The sequence below is a fragment of the Dipteris shenzhenensis genome, chromosome 25 (genome assembly GCF_047967505.1).
Source record: "Dipteris shenzhenensis isolate YYH24624 ecotype China chromosome 25, Dip_SZ_1.0, whole genome shotgun sequence".
Classification (NCBI taxonomy): Eukaryota; Viridiplantae; Streptophyta; class Polypodiopsida; order Gleicheniales; family Dipteridaceae; genus Dipteris; species Dipteris shenzhenensis.
In genome coordinates, this window is record NC_141620.1 from 41,892,199 (window position 1) to 41,916,546 (window position 24,348).

Genomic DNA, 24,348 nt, shown 5'->3' on the forward strand with positions numbered 1-24,348 from the left:
TGAATATGGATAAGTTCAATGGTAAGGGCTTCCACACATGGCAGATGAAGGTTAAGTTTGCATTGATGAGGGAAAACCTCTAGCGGCTTGTCAAACCGGCTTCAACTTCTTCTTCAACAGCCTCCAATGCTGGAGAATCCTCAGCTCCGACACGCCCGGCAAGAGATCCTGCTAGAGAGGAGAAAGCATATGGCATCATTGCTCTTGCCTTAGGAGATGACTATATTCATCACATCTCTGACTTAGAGTCTCCTTCAGAAGCTTGGCAGAAGCTTGACATTATTTTTTCTGCTAGCTCTCACATCTCAAAATTGTCACTTAAGATTGCTTTCTTTGAATTGAAGATGGTTAGTGGCACTCCTTTGGCTACCCATGTCAATTACATGAGGAGTCTCATGACTCAACTTGCTTCTATCAACTCTCCAATCACTACAGATGATGCAATGGCAGTGTTGCTCAAGAGTATGCCTGAAAATTATGATCATGTTGTTACCACTTTGAAAAATCTTCCTAATCCTAATCTTGAAGGTCTTATTTCTACTCTTCAAGAAGAAGAAAGGCACATGGAACTCCGGAGAGGCAATGACACAGCCTATGTCATAAAAATCCAGAAGGGCAAGTTTTCACCTTGCCAACATTGTGGGAAGACGAATCGCCTCTCAAAAGACTGCTTCAAGATCAATCCATGCAAACACTGTGGCAAAAAAAAGGAAGCAACTACAAAGTCTGAAACTGCCAATCTACTTTCAGTTGATGTGCCTCCACAAGATGAGGCATCCTATGAAGATTATGCTTTTTGAATCATCTCCATATATGCTCCAGATCTCCCTTTTTTTTTATGTTGAGTCAAGGTACTCAGCCTGGATAGTCCTCCAAAATGAATGAAATAAACTATTGTGTTCTTTGTAAACACCTCTGGTCACCATATGATGTAGGCCATGTGTATGTGTTTTGCTCCATGGTACCTCCTGCACACATTGTGTGCATGTACATGCAGGGGAGATAACCATTGGCAGGTCTTTTGTATCCCTTTTGTTTACTTCACACCCTTGGGAACCCCTTGCTAGCATGAGAACCTAGCCATAGATTTATCCTTGACCACCATGAGATGGCATGAGAAACTATGAGACTAGATGTATCCTTGACATAGCCTGAGGCATTCCCTTGAGGGGGGGTATGATGGGATATCTCAAGGTGTATGCCCTAGGCACACCTTGATTTCTATGTGTGTGTGCTAGAGGCACAGTTAGGTACCCATAAGCACTGTTAGGTGGTGGTAGAAGCCACATAGGATGATTGAGAGAATCTAGGAGCAGATTGAGGAGATGATTGTGGAGCTCAGAGGTCATCAGTGATGTTAGTGATCATGTAAGAGGTGCCTACTTAAGGACCTCACCTTTCTTCATTCCATAAGCAAGCATTCTCATTTTGTGTTCACTTCATGCTTTCCTTTCAGTTTACCAATAGAAATCACTAAGGATGGAAGAGTTTGTGAAAGATAGAGATGGTATAGGCGCCATGTATGATGTGAAAGCAGTTTGAAACGACATTACAATGGACAAGGTACATAAGATGGGAGGGAAGTTCAAAAGACATGGACAATGCAAAGAACGTGACCGAAGCAAGATGAAAACTGAGAGGTGTGGTTGGTGTAGAATTGGAAGTAACAGGAAACCAAGGTTGTAGACCATGGATGAGATAGCAACCACGTCAGTTGCAAGTCTTAAGACAAGTGCTAAAGCGGTCTCCAACCTCGATGAAGTGGCTGCTGATGACGACGTAGTTGCGGAAGAGAAGGGGATGTCCTCTTGACATTTGTAAGCTTCAGATGATGCTTCATCCTCCTTCACCTACTCTCCACTTTGCGCTTTTTGTTTCCTTTTAGTCGCAACTTGGATCCAACCACAACTGCTCTTGTGGATCAAAGTCAACAAAAGCTTCAAAGGAGTAGCTCTGGCACCTACTTTGATAGGCTTCCTCTGTGCTCAAGTTTTTGATTTTCTGAACTTCCATTGCACAAACCGCTTCTTGTATTAGGAGGAAGCCTTCTCTCCACTCTTCTCAAGTATTCTGGTGGGATGCAAAGGGGAAATGTCATGGTGCAAGTGTACAAGAAGTGCTACAGTACGAAGGTGCTCAATCACGAATGTACAAGTATGAAGGCGCTCAATTATGAATGTACAAGTATGAAGGTGCTCAAGTATGAATGTACAAGAGGTGCGGTGGAATGTACAAGAGAGGGGATGCAAATGTGGGTGACATGTAGTTGTGCAAGTGTACGAGAAGTGCTATGGTATGAAGGTACTCAAGTATGAAGGTGCTTAAGTATGAATGTACAAGTATGAAGGTGCTCAAGTACCTTTTGGTAGGTGGAGAAATGCCGTGGTGCCACGGTACGAAGGTGCTCAAGTATGAGTGTGCAAGAGCTGCCTTGAAACAAGTGCGCAAGAGAATGAACATTGATGGGTGCAAGAGTGTGAAGAAAATGAACAGACCTTCAAGCAGGTACAGAGATCTAGTAATTCCAAAGACATAAGCCAGTCAGTCTCAATCCCATTCACCAGTACAACACTACACATTCACCAATACATCCCTACAAGGTGAGCTCGTAGCTCAAGCCTCTCCTTTCCTCTGCTGAATATGAGTCCTCTCTAACCTTCATCCTAGCAGGTCGCATCCACTAGCAATGACCATGGACTTCTCCCATCGGGGAATCTCTTCCCTCCATTTTAATTGGTTTCTCGTATCTCCCTCATCCATTCTACCGCTCGGTCTCTTGACAGCTTCAAATATCTAACTGCGCCGAAGTCCCATCATCCTTTGTCTCTTCAATGCCCTCATAACTCCTCCTTGTGCACCTCCCGGTGGCTCTGATTAGTACTGAATTGGACCGGATCAGATCACATTGGTTGGCAGCAACTAGTCCTCTTCCACGTACACCCCCTCCATGTGGCTCTAATGCGCACGCTTCTGGTCAAGGGACAACCGTCTGATATGTGTATTTCCTTTATGACCTTCCAAATCCCTTATAACAAGTACCAATAGACCAATCAGACGACCATCTGATATGGGTATACCCTGTTCATTGCACTTCTTCCACACACCTTGGTTATGGCTAAATCTGTGTTGACTCTTAGAACACTGGCAGGTTGTATGATAGTATAGGTTTCAATACAACACAACAAAGAAGAGTAAAAATGTTGACTTCTGGCAACTTATTCCCATTGACTTTAGACCAAAATTGGTTTTACCTTCCGGCACCTTCAAAACATACGTCAGGATAATGTGAATCTGGCCCAGCAACTTGATGGAGCTTCACGTGTCGTATAAGCTGCATGACATAGAAGTCCAACCGTGTTAAAGTTTGCACTCCAAACGTACACAAATTCCTTCAACGTGATTACAGAGGCATTCACCATAAAAACACATTAGCCAAGCCAATCCTTGTATTACAGATGGTCATGCAGACCATGGTTACAAAGAGACGCTTCCATACCTACATAAGCAACTGTAGCTTCTCATGCGACGGTGCACCCAAACAGATCAAATTATTTTCACTTAAGTCAAAGCAAAGCATTCAATTTCAATCATAACCAGACATATCTTTCGACAGAAGGGGCTGCATTGTGTACTAAATTAGCGATAAATTTTATATGTTTCCTTGATTACATTGGACTGGATATCAACCAACCAAACTGCTGAACTCCCCCATATGCCATAAAATTGTATTATTTACCTAGAAGCAATATCAATATTCCAGCAAGAAAATAGTAAGAAAGTTCAGCCATAAAATTGTATTATTTACCTAGAAGCAATATCAATAGAGCGGCAAGAAAACAGTAAGAAACATGGCGTCCAAAGTTCAGCAGGGACAAGACGAAGAAGAAAAAATGCAAATGAATGCGTTGGGACACAAATCCCTTGTCTCTCTTTTGAGGATAAGGCATATTCATTTCCACCGATCTCTCGCAGCCTACAAGAATTAATACAAGACGAAGCAACCTTTTTAACATAACACAAAATATGAGGATGCACAGCGCTTGAGTTCCTATTGACATTTAAAAACCTACAGGAAGGTAGCTGTGACTTGTTGCATAGAACCTAAAATGCTAACTCTCTTCTCCTAAGGATGGCATTATCTCAATGATGTTAGGCATGATAACCATATTGTTCGAGTAGAATAATTCAAATTGTGGAAGCATGAAAACGAAGGAGCAACTCTATTTCAAATTGACAACAAGTCTCCATATCATCCATGGTGAAAAGTTGAGGCACACTAGAACAAAGTGCTGAGGTGACTCTCAAGAGTTACAAAGAACTATTGTCCCAGCTCAGAGCAAAGCCATAGGAAAATCAACCAAACAAGAAGGTGCCTATGGCTAGTGTTTTTTTCCACAAACATGCCTACATACAAGTGCCTCAATAGACATGTACTGTTCACTTTACAAAGAGAACTAGTGAAGAGCCACACAAAAATTAATAATGGCTACACATGAATTGATTGGCGAGTGTACAAAAGGATTGAAGACATCTTTCACATTGTTGCTCTATATGAAAAAGCCTCATTGCCTCTCAGCCTATTGTCTCAAAGTAGCACAATTACACATTCTTATACTTTCCCATATGATCATGATTATACAAGATGCTCAATTTTATTCATTTTGTGTAGTCAGAAACATCAGAAGTCATTTGGTGTCTGTGGATGAGTGAGGCTAGTCCATGTGTCTCTTGACAAGGGTTTAGAGTCATACTAAGACTCATGATTCATACCAAGATTATTGATATGTCATCCTCCACCGGATCTTTAAATCAACATGCACATGAGACTGCAAGGGCCCACCCACCAATTGCATTATCTACACCAGTCCAGCAAACATTACCAGGACCCTTTGCATTGATTAGAGAGATACAAGTTCAACTGCGGCAAATAGAGGCTACAAAGGCTAGCTTGTGAGGTTTAGGAAATATGTTTTGCATGATCTTTTTAGCCTAGAGGGTATCTTATCACCACGGGGCTTGCAGCGACACTTTGTCTATGCCCACCACACACAATGTAACACATAAATGAAGTTTGGGCTTTAGCTCTAGTTACAAGTGGGTCAAAACCTTGGATGTTAGTCCAAAGACCAAAGTTTAAAAAAGGAAAAGCTTAAGATGAACTGAACCTCTAGCTTCGGTTAACCTAAGGTTTAATTGAATCTCCATTGAACCAGCCCCAATAAACAAACAAGCATTGGCCACACACGGGAGCATAATTTGGTTTACTTTTCTTGCCTTTCCATTCCTTCTTGTCGATTAGCCATTCCATGTTCCCTAAATTCTAGCGAATCAAACCATCTTTGGAATTTCCTGCCATTGGCAACCTTCACACAATTAAGATTACTCTTCCATGCTGAATTTGGGGTCTTTTGACATACATCTTCAAGCACATCCATTTGCTCATCGCAACTACTTACAACTTGCATTACATCACAATTTGCTGCAAGGTCCTACTTACATGCTAAAGTCAGCATACCTTCCTGAGGGAGTTGTTGGAAATAGAGGATAGAATCACTCACACCTCACTTCCTCTCTAGCTCATACAACACTCAGAAAACTGAGAGAGAGAGGCCAAAACTCAGATATATTCCCCCATAATGGTGGGCAACAAAAGCTCAAGAGAGAGCGTGTACAAACAGCCCGAGTGCTGTCAAAAGATGCTGAGTCTCTTCCTCTCCCTATGCGCTTGCCTGTGTGCAAGCAAGTGATGAGGAATGAGGGGGGGAAGGGGGGGCTATTTATAGGAGGGCCAGGAGCCCTCAAGAAGTGGCCGACCAGGGGTCGGTCCCCTGCTGCATGCACCGACTGGTAGGGAGCCCTAACCAACCAGATCTGGTCAGTTATATAGGGCAGAAGATGGCCAACCCGATCCAACTGGTCTGGCCTATAAGTAGGCCCCTTTGCGGGGCTTGTGGGCTGCTGCTGCCAGGCCCAAACTCTGCCCTGCATACTTAGATCCAGGCCCTCTTCTGCTGGCACAATATTCCACGCAAGGTGCTGCTTCCTGTTGCCTCACATCTGGTGCAGATCCTCATCCAGAAAGCCAGGTATGTGTGTGCTATACCTCTCCCCCATACCCCTATGGTCTCCTGCCCCCTTGTCCCCTCAAATCGGGGGCTCACAGGTGGGGCAGTGACCTTCTAACACCCCCTCTCAGTGTCACAATTGTGGGCTGATCCCCATGCATTGAATGAGGTGCTCCAACTGCTCCCTGGGAAGTGCATTCATGAAGACATCTGAGATGTCGTCGTTGGTTGGGCAGTATATCAACTCTATGACTTCTTCGTCGATATGTTCCCGTACAAAGTGGTAGTGGACCTCGATGTGTTTCGTCCGTGCGTGGAACATGCGGTTGTTGCGATCGCTATGCAACTCTGGTTGTCGCACATAACTGCAGTCGCATCTTCTTGGGCCACATTCATGTCCTCCAAGATCCACCTGAGCCACAATGCTTCACATGCCGCTGTACAGGCAGCCTTGTACTCCGTCTCTGTAGATGGAAGGGCAACAGTAGGTTGTTTCTTACCCAGCCATGACACGGCTCCTGATGAGAGTAAGAAACAGTATCCAGAGGTCGATCTCCGGGTATCAATGTCACCTGCCCAATCACTATCACAAAAACCTCCCAACTCGATGCCTCTGGTATAAGTGATGCCGTAGGTGCTGGTACCCTTCAAGTACCTTAGCACCCTCATACCTGCGTCCCAATGAGCCTTCTTGGGTGTGGCGGAGAACTGACAGAGCAATCCAACTACGAAGGAGATGTCTAGTCGAGTATTGGTGAGGTAAAGCAAACTCCCCACCAAGCGTCGATATAGTGATGAATCAACTGGCTGAGATGGATCGCGCACACTCAGCTTCAAACCAGTCTCCATGGGAGTCACTGCAACTTTGCAATTTTCCATCTCAAAGCATTTGAGCAGTTCCCTGCAATACTTCTCTTGTGAAATAAAGATATTGCTCTTTCCCTGTTTCACCTCAATCCCAAGAAAGTAGTGGAGTATGCCTAAGTCTATCATCTCAAACTCCTCCATAAGAAGTCTCTTGACCTGAGCAATCTTCTTCGTATGCTCCACAGTAATGATGAGGTTATCCACATATAGAATCAATACCAGCCACAAATCTCCCTCTATGTCGAGATAGAGATTTGCCTCTGACGGGCTCCGCTGAAGCCCGATCTTCTGGAAGAACACATCTATCCGCTAGTACCAAGCTCTGGGGGCCTGTTTCAGCCCGTATAAGGCCTTCTTCAGTTTGCAGACTTTTGATGGGGATCCTGGAATCTGAAATCCTAGTGGCTATGCCACATATACCTCCTCCTCTAAGTTACCAATGCAGACTTGACATCCATCTACAAAATAGGCCACCTATGATGAGCAACCAAGGCAATAATTGTCCGAATAGTCACCATCCTAGCTGTGGGAGCAAAGGTCTCGTCGAAGTCAAGCCCTTCAGACTGTGCATAGCCTTTTACCACCAATCTTGTTTGTATTTGTCCAAGCTCCCATCTGACTTGAACTTAAGCTTGTACACCGATTTAGTCCCAATGATCTTCCGCTTGGTTGGTTTGGGTACTAAATCCCAAGTGTCATTTTTCAAAATGGCTTCCATCTCAGCCTTCATGGCTTCCTGCCATTCTCGTATATCCTTCGCTTCCTAGCAGGAACGGGGCTCAGTAAGTTGAGCTACCAAAGCGAAGTTTACGGAGGGAGTCTTCATGTTTCTTTGAGACCGCCACGCTCTGTAACCGCTCTCGGGTATGTCCGTGACCCGTGAGTCTACTAATGTCTTCAAACTCCTCCGGATCTTCAGTCGGTTCCACCTCGCGGATGGTGGCTTTGGGTGGGGGTAATGCTGGAAATTCTGGAACCTCCTCGGCAGGCTGTGGCTCGGTCTCTTCAAATATCACATCCCTACTGATATGGATCTTCTTCTTGTCTGGGTCGAATAGGCAGTAGGCCTTGGACTCTTCGCTATATCCCACAAAGATGCAGCTCCGGCTATGGGGATCCACCTTTGTTCGCTCATCTTTGTGTACATGCACAAATGCTTTAGAGCCAAAAACCCTCAGATGAGAAATGATGGGCTTCTTACCATAATAAACTTCGTATGGAGTCTTGCCATCAACAGCCTTTGTCTTGGTTCTGTTGAAGATGTGAACGGCAGTGGTCACGGCTTCACCCCAGTAGGCTTTCGAGAGATTCCTCCCTCGCAACATGGTCAACCCTGTCTCTGTGACGGTCCTATGTTTCCTCTCAGCAACTCCATTCTGCTGAGATGTGTGAGCTGTCGTGAGCTGTCTCTTGATCCCTTGCTTCCTGTAGAATCCATTGAACTCGGTCGAAGTGAACTCCCCCCCTCTGTAGGTGCGGTAGGCTTTGATTACCTCCCCGCTCTCCTTCTCTACCTGGGCCTTCCGGACTTTGAATTTCTCGAAAGCCTGAGATTTCTTGGCCAAGCAAAATACCCATGTCATGCGACTGAAATCATCAACAAGTAAGAGAGAATACCATGAACCTGCGAATGAATTTGTCGACATTGGGCCGCAGATGTCAGCGTGAACCAACTTGAGCGGCTTCTTGGCCCGTGATGAGGCCTCCTGTGGGAACTTGTTCCTGTATTGCTTGCCTTCCATGCAAGCCCTACAGACATGATCATTGCCTGCAATCGGTGGAAGTCCATCCACCATCTTTGTCTTCTACATCTCAAAGAGAGTGCCATAGTTGACATGACCAAACCGCTCGTGCCATAATCTGGATCTTCCATGGTCCCCGTGCACCACCAGAGCGTTGAGCCGATATAGCCCATGCTCCTCGACACCTTGAGCCACCACTTGTCCATTTGCCTTGGATGTGACAGTGACCTTGCTGTTGTCAAATAATACCGACATATTGTGCTTGTCCATCTGACTGAGTTCTTACACAGATTCGGTACGTACAGTACACCAAAAATCAGCTCCTCGTTTCCAGCAGTCATAATGAACAAAATACTACCAACACCCTTCAGAGGGCATGACCGGTTATCCCCAACAGTGACCTTGGAATCGAGATGCGTACCTTCCATGGTTTTGAACCATTCCTTCTTGTTGGACATGTGCTTTGAAGCTCCACTGTCCACATACCAACCTTCCTCTCCCTCACTGATTGCATACGCGGAGTAGTACTCAATGATGATGAAGAGAGCACCGGTCGTGACATTTGCTCATTCAGTCTTTGGCTCCTCCTTGGACTTGGACTCCTTCTTCTTGAGGTCCGCCTTCTTCTTGTAACACTCTTTAGCGGAATGACCAAGCTTCTCACAGTAGAAGCACTTCATCTGCCTCTTTTTCTCTATATCCTTGATCTTGTTTTTGTTTTTGGAGTCTTTGAACTTACCCTTGCCGAGCTTGTCCCTCACCACAAGAGCCTTCTCATCTGATTGCGAAAACAGCTTTTCCCGAGCCTCTTCCTGCAATAATAAAGGCCCAAGCTCCTCGAAGGTGAGAGGCTTGGTCCTCTATCCTACAATGACCGTAGTCACGAAACTCTTAAAGCTTCTAGGTAGCTTGTGTAAGGTCAACAGTGCCAGTTGACTTGACTCTACCAACTGCCACGAGCTGGTCCCTCACCATCTTGACTTTCGTCAAATGGTCATGAACATTGTCACCTTCATTCATGTCCAGGTTGTACAGTGGGTGTTGAAGCATCAGAGTCCGAGATGTATTATCCGTTTCATACAAATCCTTCAAGGTAGCCCACGCCTCTACAGACGTCTCGGCTACCTGGATGTGCGAAAGAACAGAGTCCGCCGTGGTCCCTATGATTAATGCTAGGGAGTGGGCATCTCTCTCTTCCCAATTCTCAAGTTCTTCACCATCTGCTGGAATGAGAATCTTCCCATTGTTATCCAACAAGTCTTCCAGTTTTGCCTCCACCGCCGTCGTCAGCTTCCACAACTTCTAGGCCACAAGATGGCTCCGGATCTTCATTTTCCAGATCGGGTAGTTCGACCCGTCTAGCTTCCCTGACTCATCGAAGTTCGGGTTGTAAATGAGAGGAACCTGGAGGAGGAAGGAAGAGAATGGGTTGAAGAGGCAACATTTGAATCTTTGTCCTCCATCCTTGCTGTAATAAAGAATAGTAAACTGAATATACAGCGGAGAACTTGACCACGCACCTAAACCTGGGTGTTGATTGGAGTCACCTTCTAGCAGAGGTACTCCGATCTAGAGCTGTGAACCTAGCTCTGATACCATGTTGGAAATAGAGGATTGAATCTCTCACCCCTCACTTCCTCTCTAGCTATACAACACTCAGAAAACTGAAAGAGAGATAGGCCAAAACTCAGATATATTCCCCCACAATCGTGGGCAACAAAAGCTCAAGAGAGAGCGTGTACAAACAAAAGATGCTGAGTCTCTTCCTCTCCCTATGCGCTTGCCTGTGTTCAAGCAGGTGATGAGGAATGAGGAGGGGAAGGGGGGGCTATTTATAGGAGGGCCAGGAGCCCTCAAGAAGTGGCCGACCAGGGGTCCCCTGCTGCATGCACCGACTGGTAGGGAGCCCTAACCAACCAGATCTGGTCGGTTATATAGGGCAGAAGATGGCCGACCAGATCCAACTGGTCTGGCCTATAAGTAGGCCCCTTTGTGGGGCCTGTGGGCTGCTGCTGCCAGGCCCAAACTCTGCCCTGCATACTTAGATCCAGGCCCTCTTCTGCTGGCGCAATATTCCACGCAAGGTGCTGCTTCCTGTTGCCTCACATCTGGTGCAGATCCTCAGCCAGAAAGCCAGGTATGTGTGTGCTATACCTCTCCCCCATACCCCTATGGTCTCCTGCCCCCTTGTCCCCTCAAATCGGGGGCTCACAGGTGGGGCAGTGACCTTCTAACAGGAGTCTCCTACTAACTACTGACTAAAATAGAGATAGAACTGTAAAAGAGTACAAATAAACATGTTGAAACTGGGGGCAGGACTGGGTTCCAATAGCCCCCCAACCCATCCCCTCCTCCCATGTTTGGCAAGCTAGCTTGGAAAGCAAGCAGAAAAGTCGAAATTTGCTCTTAGTCAACCAGACGAAGGCAAAGAGAGGCAGGTCACAGGTTGGGAAAGTGCCCCAAGGCTATTCTAACAATTCGCCTTGTTGATTTTTGACTACCAAAGCAGTCCATGTGCTGTTTGAGAGCTTCCAGGGCTGTAGAAGCTCCAAAACAAATTCGTTTTTGTGCCTAGAGCCTCCAGAAGAATTCGTTTTTGTGCTAGACCCTGCAGAAGAATTCGCTTTTTTGCCAAGGAGAACGAAAAGAGTTCGTTTTTGTGCCAGGTGTTGGAAAGGTCACCTCCCCATCTGTAAGCCCCCAAATGAGGAGAGCGCTCACAAGGGAAGAAAGCTGCAAAGGACAGAACCTGTGGAAGGAGCAGAAGGCGGGGACAGCAAGCCTTAGATCTGATCTGGCAGGGCGCGATGACATCAGCAGTGTACGGCGCAGGACACGTGGCTGGGAAGAGGGCCTGGCAGAGGCGCAGATATGGCAGGATGTGCAGGCCCAGATCTGCAGCAGGAAAAGTGGCTGTCAGTGGGCAGGAGGCAGGCCTTTTATAGGCTGGATATCTGCCTTGAAAGGAGGGCCAAATGACCCTGAAAGTGTGGGCCAAAAGCCCTGGGGGGGTGTGCCCTTTTAGAGCTGGACCAGCCACAGACTGGTCGGCCAGTCTGGTCGGCCAGTCTGTAGCAGGCTGGTCGGTTTTTTACCAGCCCCCTTGGGGCCTATAAAAGGAGAGGCCCTGGGCCTCATTTCTCATCCAACAGTTCAGCAGAACCAGCAGCAGACAGGAGCAGCCAGAAGGCATTTTCTTGGGCCTCATCTTGGAGGTGAAGGAGAATAGAAGGTGTGCTGCAGACTGAGCTCTCAAGGGCTGAACCTTGGCTGTCTCTCAGGGCAGCAAGGTGTTGTGATCTGGACGGAAAGTCTACAGAAGCTCGAGGTGGAGCACGCGGACTCGAGTCTAGAGATAGCCAGCAGATAGGAGAAGGACTTTGTGGTAAGATCAGAGGACCACACCATTGGTGGGACTCTGGATCTGTCTCTTTTGTATTGTGTCCATAGTTGTGGACGGAAATATATATTTTGGTGGTTTCTCTATCTGGTTGGTTCATTGTCTATTGATGAGTCTGCACACCTATTGTATGCACATAAGTAAAGAAGTCTATGATTCCACACCCACACCGCACACTGTGTGAGCTCCTTGGCATTACTATAAGTCTTCCGCTGCATGTACCCTCTGTTGGGTATTTTCTAACATGGTATCAGAGCCCAAGTAGGAGGCTCACAGGTGTGGGAGCCTGAAGGCATGGACCTTGCTGAAGGACGACCCTGATTCAGAAGCTCTAGGGAAACGACTTCCACGACTGGAGGATTGTGCCCTTGCAAGAAGGAGGTTGACTCAGGTTCAGTCAGGTGCGTTCAGAGTTCTGGTTTACTGAAATTGAGTTTGGTTGACTTTGCTGTGTGGTATAAACAGCAGAGATGTCGACCTCTTCAGCCCCTGCTTTCCCTCCTCCTCCCCCAGTTTTCTCTCTTTCACTATCCCTAATTTTAGAGAGTCTCGGAACCTGGACGGGACTAATTACCCGATCTAGAAAGTGAAGATCCAGAGTCATTTAGTGGCTCGGAAGTTGTGGAAGCTGACCACGGGAGAGGAGTCGAAGCCGGAGGACATGGTTGACAGTAAAGGGGAGGTACTCATGGCAGTAGACAGAGAGGAGCTTGAAGCTTGGGAAGAAAGAGATGCCCATGCCCTGGCAATAATCATAGGGACTACGGCGGACTCTGTTCTTCCGCATATCCAACTGGCCGAGACGTCAGTAGAGGCGTGGGCCACACTGAAGGATCTGTACGAGACAGACAATACCTCCCGGATCGTGCTTCTTCAGCATCAACTCTACAATCTTGATATGGAAGAAGGAGATACGGTACATAGCCATTTGACAAAGGTCAAGGTGGTGCGGGATCAGCTGGCAGCAATTGGTCAGAAGACAGACTCATGCCATCTGGCCTTGATGGTACTGAGGAGACTGCCTCAGAGTTTCAAGAGCTTTGTTACGGCTGTGACAGCAGGACAGAGGACCAAACCTCTGACGTTTGAGGAGTTGTGTCCATTACTGCTACAGGAGGAAGCTCGGGAGAAGCTCTACAACGAGGACAAAGACGACAAGGCGATGCTGGCAAAGGATTCTGCTGGCAAAGGAAAGGGCAAGCCTAACGGTGGCAAGTCAAATAAAGACGACTCTAACGACGAGGGGACTTCAAAGAGAAAGCACAAGAAGAAGTGTTTCTATTGTGATACGCCCGGACATTTTGCAAAGGACTGTAGAAAGAAAAAGTCGGATCAGAAAAACAAACAGGAGTCTGACTCAGATTCAGAGGGAAAGACCAAAGCAAATGTGGTAATCGAAGAGTTGTTCCTGGTGACATCACCGAGTGTTACCGAGGTCAGATATGTTGATCTAGAAATCACAGTAAGGATGTCTGACATAGAGATGTGGGTCGACGAGGAGTCAGATGCTTTTGTGAAGGTGAAGGACAGCATGGAGCGCTTGGTACCTTCCAGGTGTGTTGCTGTTGACACTGACACGAGGGTGGATTCCATGGAAATCCCTGTGGACGGAAAGTCTACAGAAGCTCGAGGTGGAGCACACGGACTCGAGTCTAGAGATAGCCAGCAGATAGGAGAAGGACTTTGTGGTAAGATCAGAGGACCACACCATTGGTGGGACTCTGGATCTGTCTCTTTTGTATTGTGTCCATAGTTGTGGACGGAAATATATATTTTGGTGGTTTCTCTATCTGGTTGGTTCATTGTCTATTGATGAGTCTGCACATTATTGTATGCACATAAGTAAAGAAGTCTGTGATTCCACACCCACACCGCACACTGTGTGAGCTCCTGGGCATTACTATAAGTCTTCCGCTGCGTGTACCCTCTGTTGGGTATTTTCTAACACCAGGAAGCCTCTAAAAGAATTTGTTTTTGTGCCAGGAGCTTCAAGAAGCTGCCAGAGCAATTTCGCAAGATTTCGTTTTTCAGTCAGGGATCTGCCAGGGAATTTCGTTTACAATAAGAGACCTACCAGGGCAATTCGTTTTCAGATGTGCAATTAGATGCAGGGCTCCTGGTGCAGCCAAGGTGGTTTACAACCAATTGCAGGGCTGCTGGGTGCAGCCAAGAAGCTGATACAGGGCTACCTGGTGCAGCCAGGAAGATCCACCATCTATTGTGGGTTGCCAGAAAGTGCCAGAAGGATTTCTCCTAGCTTGTTGGAGGCCAAGCGACTTGATTCCAGGGTTGCCCATGGGCTGATTTTGTTCCTGTGTGCCAGTGGGTTTCAGGAAAGGTCAGATTTTGTCTATTTCCCTCGTGGTTTGTTGGCTGGTTGTGACAGGCTTGAGGGAGCCCCAGGGATAATTGCAGGGAAAGCTGTGTGGCCAAGATGGACTGCTAGTAACAGCTCCTGGCTGTACGAATTCCTCTGGGTAAACTCTGGCTTGTGTGCTTGCTTAGCTGCTTTTGGGTTGATGCTGGGCCAACTTGGGAAAGGACAGAGGAACTTGGAATTTTATTCTGCCAAGACTTCAAGGATGGTCATCTAGTCTAGGGCTCAATTTCAGCTATGGTATCCAACTGGACAGCAAGGGATTTGAGAGCTATGTTGCTGAGTTGGGCTGCTAGTAACAGCTCCCGCAGGCCTTGTGTGTCTGGGAATTGATGTTGGGACAGCCCGAAGAGGGTGATTATGCCTTGAAGGTTCTTGTGGATTTCCAGAGCAGCTTGCTAGAGTTTCTGTACTAGGTTTTCGGATGCTTTTATAAGCCACGAATTGGCTAGTATTGCAGGTTGTTCAGTACCTACCAGTTGGATGCCAGTTTACCAGGAATAGTGCCCTGGAAATTGGAATGTTATCTACTAGGAATTGTGCCCTGGAGATTGGATGCTTTTTGCCAAGAATTGCCAGAGTCACAGGATGTCAAGTGCCTACCAATTTTTGGTTTCAGTTTGGCTAGTTTGTGACAAGTGCAAGGGAGTTTTCCTTGCTGTTATTTTTGCCCACTGAATAAAGGAATAAATAAATACCGAAAGGGGTGCCAAGGTTTGGGGCCAATCGGGTGTTTGGTTTTTTAGAAGGAGCAATCTAGCTCCCATTTATTGTTGCTGTGTTTTTCTCTAAGTGGTTGTAATAATGGTATTTGCTGTTTAATATTTATTCACTGCCCTTTAGTTTATCTGAAGGCTGGTTTCTGTGATCTACTCTATCGCACTCTATGGAGGCCTGCTCATGATCGTCCCACATTTCCTGGAGCTGAACCATGCAGCTGAAGAGACTCTCGGACTGCTGTTGTTGCATCTGCATCATAGTTTGCATCATGACCATCATAGCAGACATTGAAGTATCTGCAGGATTTTGTGGTGGTAGGAGTTGGGAAACTGATCCCTCCTTCCCACCCATCCTGGACTGCTCACTAGTACTCATGGTGTCACAGTGGGGCTGTCCCTGAACTGACCTTCCCTATCTCATGAAAGAAAATCTGAAGCTCTAATACCAATATAAAAGGGAGATAGATCGACTCACTCTCTCTCCTGGTCAATACTAACTGAACTGAAGAATGATGCACTCAAACACAAGTGATGTTGTAAAGTGAGTGTGAGAATAAGAGGGATAGAATATAGCGGGCCTCTGAAGAGGAAAATGAATAATAAACAATGTCTGGCCCAGAGGGCTGAATACAATTGTAAAGCAACACGTACTGTATGGAGGGAGAACCGTCACTACAAAAGAGAGAACTAAAGACTATTGTACCGGACGGAACCGATGAGTACTAACTGAAAGAGTGCTAGAAGGGGCTGTGCACCCTGCCCTGATCCTAGTCCCAAAGGCTGCTGCTTGCTGAGGCTAGAAGCTCTAAGAGGTGGATGAAGAATGAGACCAAATGGCTGGCCTTATATAGGCTTTTAGGGTAGGTTGACCAACCTAGTCAGGCTGGACAAATCGAGACAAGACACGCATGCAAGGCCCTCTCGCAGACAAGGGCCCTCAGTTCATCACTGACAGATTACAAACTTTAGGACAATTAGAGGGCCATGCAGTTTTTAATCATATCTTTGAGACTGCTATTGCACATATCTATGAGGAGGTCTGGAAATGCCCCTGGGCTTTCTAAAAAATTTAGATGTTATTAACTGATTGAGAAGCTGTTTACACCAGTATTCAACAAATAATCATGTAGTGATGGCTTACTGCTTCTTTGAATGCTTGAAAAGCTTTGTCTGGAAAGTATGCATATGTAGTTCCACTGTCGAGTACAGTCCCGAAATTTGAATCAAATATCCCATGATCAACGGGCAGAGGAGTGCCATCAACAAGGACTTCTTGAAGTGCAAGATTATAATATAGACTGTGAAAATACCATAGTATCAGTATGTGATCACAACGACCCAGAAAATAGAACTTAAAGACAAACAAAGAATACCTCCGACTGAAATCTGAATGAGTGAACACCATATCAGGAGGACTGGGAACAGCTCCCATAATCATGGCACCTCCACCCTCATCCATACCACCATAACAAAGTGAGAAAGCTGCAGACATTGCCTTGTGCTCCACAAGCTGGTCCACGATGCTGAGAGGACCTCTACCAAGGCCCATAATACCATCAGCCCTCTGGTCATATATATCACCTGTCTCTGCAGTTTCACATCCAAAAACTAGCCGTTTTGGACCCAATGTACCGTCATTACCAAAGGAAACAAGATCATCCCCAAGAAGCCCTTTGCTTGTGCTCATCTCAGCATAGCGCCTCTCATATTTGCATTGCTTCTTCTCTACATCACACGAAGCGCATTGGGACCCACATCCCATTGGTTTATAAGAGCTTGAAGCCTCTGGCTTAAATCCAGGATCCTACCATGAAAAGCATGAGAAGTAATAAGTTCTTCTGTCTCATATTAGCTTGAATAATTAAACATAATACATATACATACATTACACAAGTCTCTCTCTCTCTCTCTCTCTCTCTCTCTCTCTCTCTCTCTCTGAATGTTGATTTGGACTATGATTAGTGATAGGGAGAGAAACTACTTAAGCCTGCACGTCTGACCCAGTATGCAAACCCTCATTCAAACATCAGAAACATACACCTAAGCAGGTTACCGCTCAACACATTCACAGCATGTTCACAACCAATTTTGTTATGACATTAAGCAATGAATCATGCCTGGTGGGTGCCACAGTGCGTGCATGATGAGCAAGGCACATAGGTGACAGTACTGCCCGTGTCCACTATTAGCGCAAATTCCTGAGGGGGGGTGCCGATCCATAATCTACTAGTATAGTACCTGCAATGACACCAGGCTGCTGAATCACCACTGTGTGATAGAAGCCTTGGAAAGATGACTGCGGAAAAGGACGGAACCTTTAATTTCTACACGCTTATTACTTTCATTAACTCGTTCACCGAAACATAAGGTTGGAGAATTTGTTACCCCTTGGTAAGTAGGTCATCGTATAAAGTCATCCTGGCATTGGCCCCAAGCCCATCGGCTAGTTCTCTTGGATGGCGTGCAGTTCTATTCCTTGGTAGCGAGTAATTTGGCGCATGTCGAGAAAGTGGAAGCATTAGTGCAAAGCCTAGCTGGGGGTGATGAAGGACATTAGTGGGGGCAATGTGGAGCTGAGCAGAAACAACAGAGATGTAGGAACACAGAAAGGCAAGGCAGATAATGGAGGCCATCCTTAAATGCGGTGGTCCGTGCTGCTGCAACAATCCAGCCATAATGCTATTGTCTTATTGCTTCAATGACGTTCCAGGACAGCTTGGTAATAGTATTTTAGATCCAAAGCCTTTAGCAGTGGCGATTCAAAATTTTACAAAGAAAGATGACTAAGCTGATGATGAATTCAATGTTCTGTGAGAGACCAAAAGGCTTGAGTTATAAATCTCTAGTTATAGGATCAAGCCCATGCGGGGCACCAGGTCCAGCTACAGTAATCGCCCATGAACGCAAGCCTGGATCGAAATGCAAAAGGGAACGATCGATGGGGAGGATTACATTATTCTTGCATGGGCATCCAATATATGTAGCAATTGGGTGGAGGAGAAGAGGAGAGTGCTACCAATTGGGGTCTTGGTAAGCAGATCCTTGAAATGAGGGAAGAGAGGACAAAGTGAAGTGGGTAATTAATTCTAAAGAAGGCGAACCAAGTGCGAAAATAAGGTGGGAAGGCGAGCACAGAGCGGAGGCAACGCGGAGGAAGGCGCCATAGCCTGATCCTCCGGTGCCTGGGAAGCGAGATCAGCTAGCTGCTGAAGACGAGTCCCATGACGACGGCTTGTTGCATACAAAAGTCAAAAATTAATTCGTTTGATACTGACCCCCCTTCACAAACAGAGTATATCTATAATCATCCAAGCCCTTGTTGCCATTCCCAAGATTTATTAATCAGCATTACGCTCCTAGTGCGTCCTGATTTTGATTTTCACCAAGCTTTTCCCATTCATTATTGTTAGACGTAGTGGTATAGTGCAGCCCTTCTTGATACTTTTTGGCCTGCCGTTTGTTGCAGGTCTTAGTGAAGGACTCCACCCAAAGAGAACATTATTTTTGGGGTCTTTATTTTTTGAGTTCCTTTTGCGGGATAACTCTCACATGCACCGTTCCGCATGTCGCCCGATCTGCCTCCCGCTTGTGCATGCATGTGAGACATTTCCAGCAACAAAACCCCCACTAGTGCTCTGTACCTGAGAGAACATCCTGTCCTGCCTGAAGGGAGGAGAGAAGGAGAAGGCAAGAGGAGAGTGAAGGGGGATGGAGTGGCAAACACAAGGGCACTATAATGCAAACAAGAGAACACCCAAAACACTCTTGGAAGAGAAGAGGGAGCTTGTATTCAAACTTGTGCAAACAACAATGAAGACCAAAGTCAACACTTTAGCCTTTTATGCATGTCACCTTTTGAAGGGAGGGCCAACCCTTTTCCTCTTAGCACTCTCCCTCTCTTTACAATAAAAGGCTCTTAGGCCCGTAGGGTGCCAAGGCATATTGCTATTCTTTCCATTTCTCCCTACTAGCGAAAATATTACTTGTGTTAATAACCATATTAGAGCGCTTGGGACAAACCTAGAATTAGAAGGTGTTCCTAACTGGTTTCCAAATAGCGCTTGTGTTAGCCTCGCGCCTCCAAGGCTTAGGCTATTTGGGGCTCAAACTCCCTGAGCTCCCTCAAGCCTTGGGCCATTTGTGGTTCTAATCCCATGTATGAGGCTCAAAACCTAGACTGGCGAGGCTTAACTTCCGCGAGACACTTAACCTGCAGCTTGCAACTGGAACATACAACCTATGCACATTAATATGACATGGCTAGGATGGGGCAGCAGTGGGCGGGGTTATGGTAGAGGATTGCTTGGAGGGCGTTAGGAGGGAGTGGAGCTGTGAGGTCTAGGTGGAAGATGAGGTTTTGTGTAGTGCAGAGTGTATCGAAGTGCATTTGTAGTGTTTGGGGGATGGTGCGTGGTGCGAGTGTGTAGGTGGCAAGTTGTGCGACCTCCCTGTACATTCGAAACTCCTATTTCCTGGTCTTCCCAACCTGACTCTTCTAATTGACCAAGGGCGTGTTGTCGTTCATTCTCTTTTTGAAGGGACACTGTCAATGCCCATTCTTGTGTGAGGAGATCCTGTAGTGATCGGATATATCGCTCTTGGTTCTCCTGTGTCCTGGCGTAATGTGCCTCTGCCTGCTCCTTTTGTTCCAATGTTGTTCATAGGCCAGACTCTGCTTTGTTAACCTGGTCCATGAGAGTTTGGACTAGGGATTCGCTTGTGGCGAGGTCATATTTGAGCTTTGTTAGGGCTAGCTTGAGTTCTTCAGCTTTTGCACAGTACTCCTCAGCTCTGTCTATGGGTGCTTGACCCGTGGCTTGGGCAGCAACCATTATGGTGTGGTTATCATGTGTAGAGAGCTGTGCCTAAAGGAGATTGGCTGAGAGTTGTGAGGCCTGTTCCTGCCTCCTTTGCAAAATTGTGTGAGTGAACTATGGAAGCTACACTATGGCTTCGAATAAGTGTTGTTCCATCAAGTCTACACATGAGAGATGCCCACCCAACATGTGGCTGTAGCCACTTGGTGCCCTATACTAAGGTGCACAGCAAAACTGTAGAGCCTTTGCTAGGCTTGTCCATGGAGAGGAGGAGGTGCTGGTGGCAAAGGATGTGGTATCCTAGGATGTTGTGGAGATGGAGACATAGGGTGTAGCGAGAGTAGGCAGCGTGGCTTTGGCTCTTGTATGGAGGCCAATGGTGACTGTTTCGTCACACCGGGGAGGTCCTCAATTAGTATGGGATCTTGCTGAACACATTTGCCCTTGTTTTGAGGTTCTGCCTGCTAGAGTCGCAGTTGTCGTCTCATGAATTCGTGCATCTAGTGGTCCTCGTATTGCGTGAGCAACTGGCTTGGGTTTGGTTGCACAAGGTGACCGACTGGAGTGGCGCTAGCCTCTGTCCTTGCTCGCTTGGCTTTGATCTCTATCTCTTCTGGCTTTGTCTGAGCTGGCCCTGTGGTGGATTTTTTGGCCAACCCGTAGCTGACAGGTGGATGCTACTGCAGCAAGTAGTATAGAATCGGCATGTAGAGCATTGGGTTGTCGATTACTAACCCGTGCATCTTGAGGTCATCCCTCATCTGGCTGCAGAAATAGTATACCCAATTTGTAGCCTGGGGCTCCACCAAGTGCAGCAAGATATCGGGCACGACAGACTGATGGTGGTCCGTGTGCTTTACTTGTGTTAGCCATTGCAAGGCTCTCACCAAGTGGTCTTCCACCTTTGGCTTGTGAATGGCGGTGAAGTGAATTCATCCTTTGTAGTCATAGTGGCAGACCTTGCTAAGGGCTTCCAGCTTCTTCTTTGTGGAGTACCTTTTGTCAATGATCGGGAGACCGAAGGCGGCATGTACCTGGTAGTGGTAGGGATTGCCTATTGCATCTTGCAGAACGCCAATGTTGGTGTTGATGTTGTACGCCTAGAGGAACTCTGCCAAGAGTTTCATGTCCAGGTGGCATGGAAGGCGGTCTGCCACTCTGCTCAGGCCAGCAGCTCTTAGTGCATCCTGCACCTCTGGCTCCTCTTTAGCTCCTTAAGTGCTGCATAGGCTACTATTGTATGGTAATCGAGGGTGTAGTCGTGACCCTCATAGGCAAAGCGCGAGTGAACGATGCATGTGTCTAAATCTTGGAGCCAAGCTTCTTCGAGCGGTGAGTGCGATTGGGAGCGCATGACCTTGTATTTGCCTTCTGTGGGAGCCGGGGTGCACTTCCTTGATCTTGAGGGGGACGTACCAGTTGTCTTGTTGTTGTACCCTCCTAGGTGGCCTGTTTGTTGGATACTTCCTCCTCCCCTTGCAAATCTTCGATGGGGAATTCGAAGGGCAAACAAATTGTTACAGAAGGCGTGCTTTGAGAATCTTAGGGGCCTGTGGCCTGTGGAATAGGGCGGGGGCAGAGTCCCAACTCAGTTTTGAATTCGAAGAATTCGTTTTTGGGATCCATGGGGAAGAGTGATGGCAATTGAGTGATGAGGGAGTCAGTGGAAGGGGAAGAGTGGGAGGACATAAACAGGCTATTTTGGATGGTAGTGGAAGAGGGCATGGGCTGTGAGAATTCTGAGGAAATTTGGCAAGAGTGTAGGGGAAACTACTATGCCAATGACCCGACGGGATAAGGCATGTTTATATAGATTTTGTACCCCCACGGTCGGCGGGATCTTCAAATGGCAACGGTCGGCAGGGTACAGTATGGCGACGGTTGGTGTGATATGACGATGGCGACGATTGGCGGGTTACCATTTTGGTGACGACCTGCCTGATATGACGATGGCGACGATTAGCGGGTTACCGTTTTGGCGACAACCGACATGATATGATGATGGCGACAGTCGGGGGTTACCGTTTTGGTGACAACTGGCATGATATGGAAATGGCGGTGACCGGCGTGATCCTTAATGACAACGATCGACGGGTTACCTTTTTGGCAAGACGACCGGCATGATCCTTGATGGTGACGGTCGGTGGGATATTTTGGCGACGACTGACGGGATACGGGAGGGTGACAATCGGCATGATACGAGATGGCAATTGTCGATCTGATAATTCTATAGCAATGACTAGTGGGATATTGACTGTATAGAGAAGGAAAAGAGGGGGAAAGTGTGAAGGAGTGGGAAGGTGAGTGAGAGACTAACCCTAATCACTAGTGCTGATCATGGATGTGTGCGTGTGTGTTCGGCAGTGACTTGTGGGCTACGGGTGCATTGAGTGATATGCCTATTATATCGACTCATCTAGACCTAGACTTGATGATTAGGAGGAATGCGGTGTGGATGGACACCGTGCTACCGCATAGCATGCTAACAGCCATGTAAAGTATGTGTCTAGCTTATGTCTTACCTTCGACACCAGGGGTACATTGGCGTTGTGGCTAGTTGTCACGGAATGGTCCTTTGTTGTGGGGGAAGCAGGTTCTTGTGTGATCGCCTTTGGCATAGACTTTTGTTCTCGTGAGTAGGACGATACTGTCGGGGATGTGGTATGGTTTTGGGTGGAATTCCACAAAATTCGGTGATAGCACAGATTGCCGATACACAGAAAAATTCGATAACAGCACAAAATATCGGTATTCCACAAAATCCAGTGACATCACAGACTGCTAGTATTCCACCATCCAATCACAACACAGACTACCAGTATTCCACAAAATTTGGTGACAGCACAGATTTCCAATATACAACAAAATCCAGACGCAGCACCGCTATAGCCAGCCCTCAATCCAAAAAATGGCACAGCCGATGACTAGCGCAGGGGAAAATTCGGGGAGAATTTAGGCTCCCAGTAGCCCACCAAATCTGTTAGCATCGAATCCACTAGGCCCACGTCTGGGCAACATCCCACCAGTCATTTCGATGAATCTGAACACCAAGCTAGCCTCAAATGGAAGTTTGTTGAGTTTCGGCCACCTTCGCCTTGAGTTTTTTTTCTCTATGCATGGCTTGAAGGGTGGAGAGAGAGCCTTCAAATTTAGGACACCGTAAAGCGACTGGAAATTAAGGGGATGCTGAGATCCATGAACACCAAATAACGCAAAGAGATTTTTGGGGTTGAAAGGCTTGCCAAATCGCTTTTTCGAGTTGGCAAAATTCTACCTCTTATTTCCTGCGCTAGACCCTTCTAGTGGCAAGTTCATCAGATGTTATTGGAAAGACTCAATTTGCCATTGTGCACTATGGTGCCAACAAGGGCTGGTCCGGTTGACCTTTGATTGATGGCTGTGGTTTCGAACCGAGGATTGTTGTGGATACTACTATAGACCTCTTCTTCCTCAGAATTATCTATCAAATCCTTTGCAACGATCTCCAACCTATCCGCTTCTTGCATACATTTATCATCACTCTCCTTTGACTTGAAGTGGGTCGTATCGTAGTCTTTGGTTGATTTGCCACTATGTCAAGGCCATAGTTCGATCAGGGCCACAAAGTACAAATCTCTCCATAGCAGCTCACTCGAGGGAACTGTATCATCATCGTTGAGGCGCGCTGTTAGATTGCTTCTGTCCACCCCATGGGGTGAGTCGGCATTGAGCCTGACATTTACTATTGAGAAAAAGTTCAGTTAAACATACGAGTGCTGCTTGTGTAGATTGTGTCACGGCCGTGTACAAGATGCAATGGGGCTTGTGTAAGCATCAAAGCTTGACATATAGTTGAGGACATCCATTCCCTCCACTACACCTAGTTCAACATGCACCGTTGCATCGGTCGATTTCAAGCATGCTTGAAGACATCTCTCCACTAGAATAGTGTGAGCTTTTATGCATCAACAGATGCACATAACTGCCTGGAGGAGTTACAGGCTTCTGGGTACTCACATTCCAGGTTTTTGGCTACTCACATTCCAGGTATCAGTAACTTCATGAAAGTTTATTATGGAACAAGACTAATGTTAATGCATGAGCAATTACAATAGCGAGAATTCGCAGTAGTTTATAGCACGTTATGGTATGCACATATATCTAGATGGTTTGCTAATTAAGGTATTTAGATGGATTGACTCTCCTTTTTAGCATAGTTTGGATGTCCCACCTTCTTGGATTACACGAGATGAAATCAATTGTATCATGTGATTGAACCTACTCTAGACTCATGAGTCGTAGTCTTGGAGGCAAAACCAAGGGTTCCCACCAAGCTCCAGCTTTATCACAATCAATTCTTGAGAGTATCTTAGGATAGAGTG

The 24,348-nt window shown here is 46.6% G+C and overlaps 1 protein-coding gene across 1 annotated transcript in view; it reads right to left on the reverse strand.

The window, feature by feature from the left end:
- The window catches only part of LOC147885900 (Eukaryotic aspartyl protease family protein), an 82,411-nt gene extending 63,966 nt beyond the window's left edge, over window positions 1–18,445 (reverse strand). The window contains exons 1-5 of the mRNA XM_087396456.1: window positions 17,556–18,445; window positions 17,288–17,408; window positions 16,544–16,974; window positions 16,312–16,468; window positions 3,252–3,331 (exon numbers count right to left, since the gene is read on the reverse strand). Of these exons, the coding sequence (XP_087252582.1) occupies window positions 3,252–3,331; window positions 16,312–16,468; window positions 16,544–16,974; window positions 17,288–17,408; window positions 17,556–17,845 (1,079 nt within the window). The 5' untranslated portion in view covers window positions 17,846–18,445. The remainder of the gene's footprint in view (window positions 1–3,251; window positions 3,332–16,311; window positions 16,469–16,543; window positions 16,975–17,287; window positions 17,409–17,555) is intronic.
- Window positions 18,446–24,348: the final 5,903 nt, after the last annotated feature.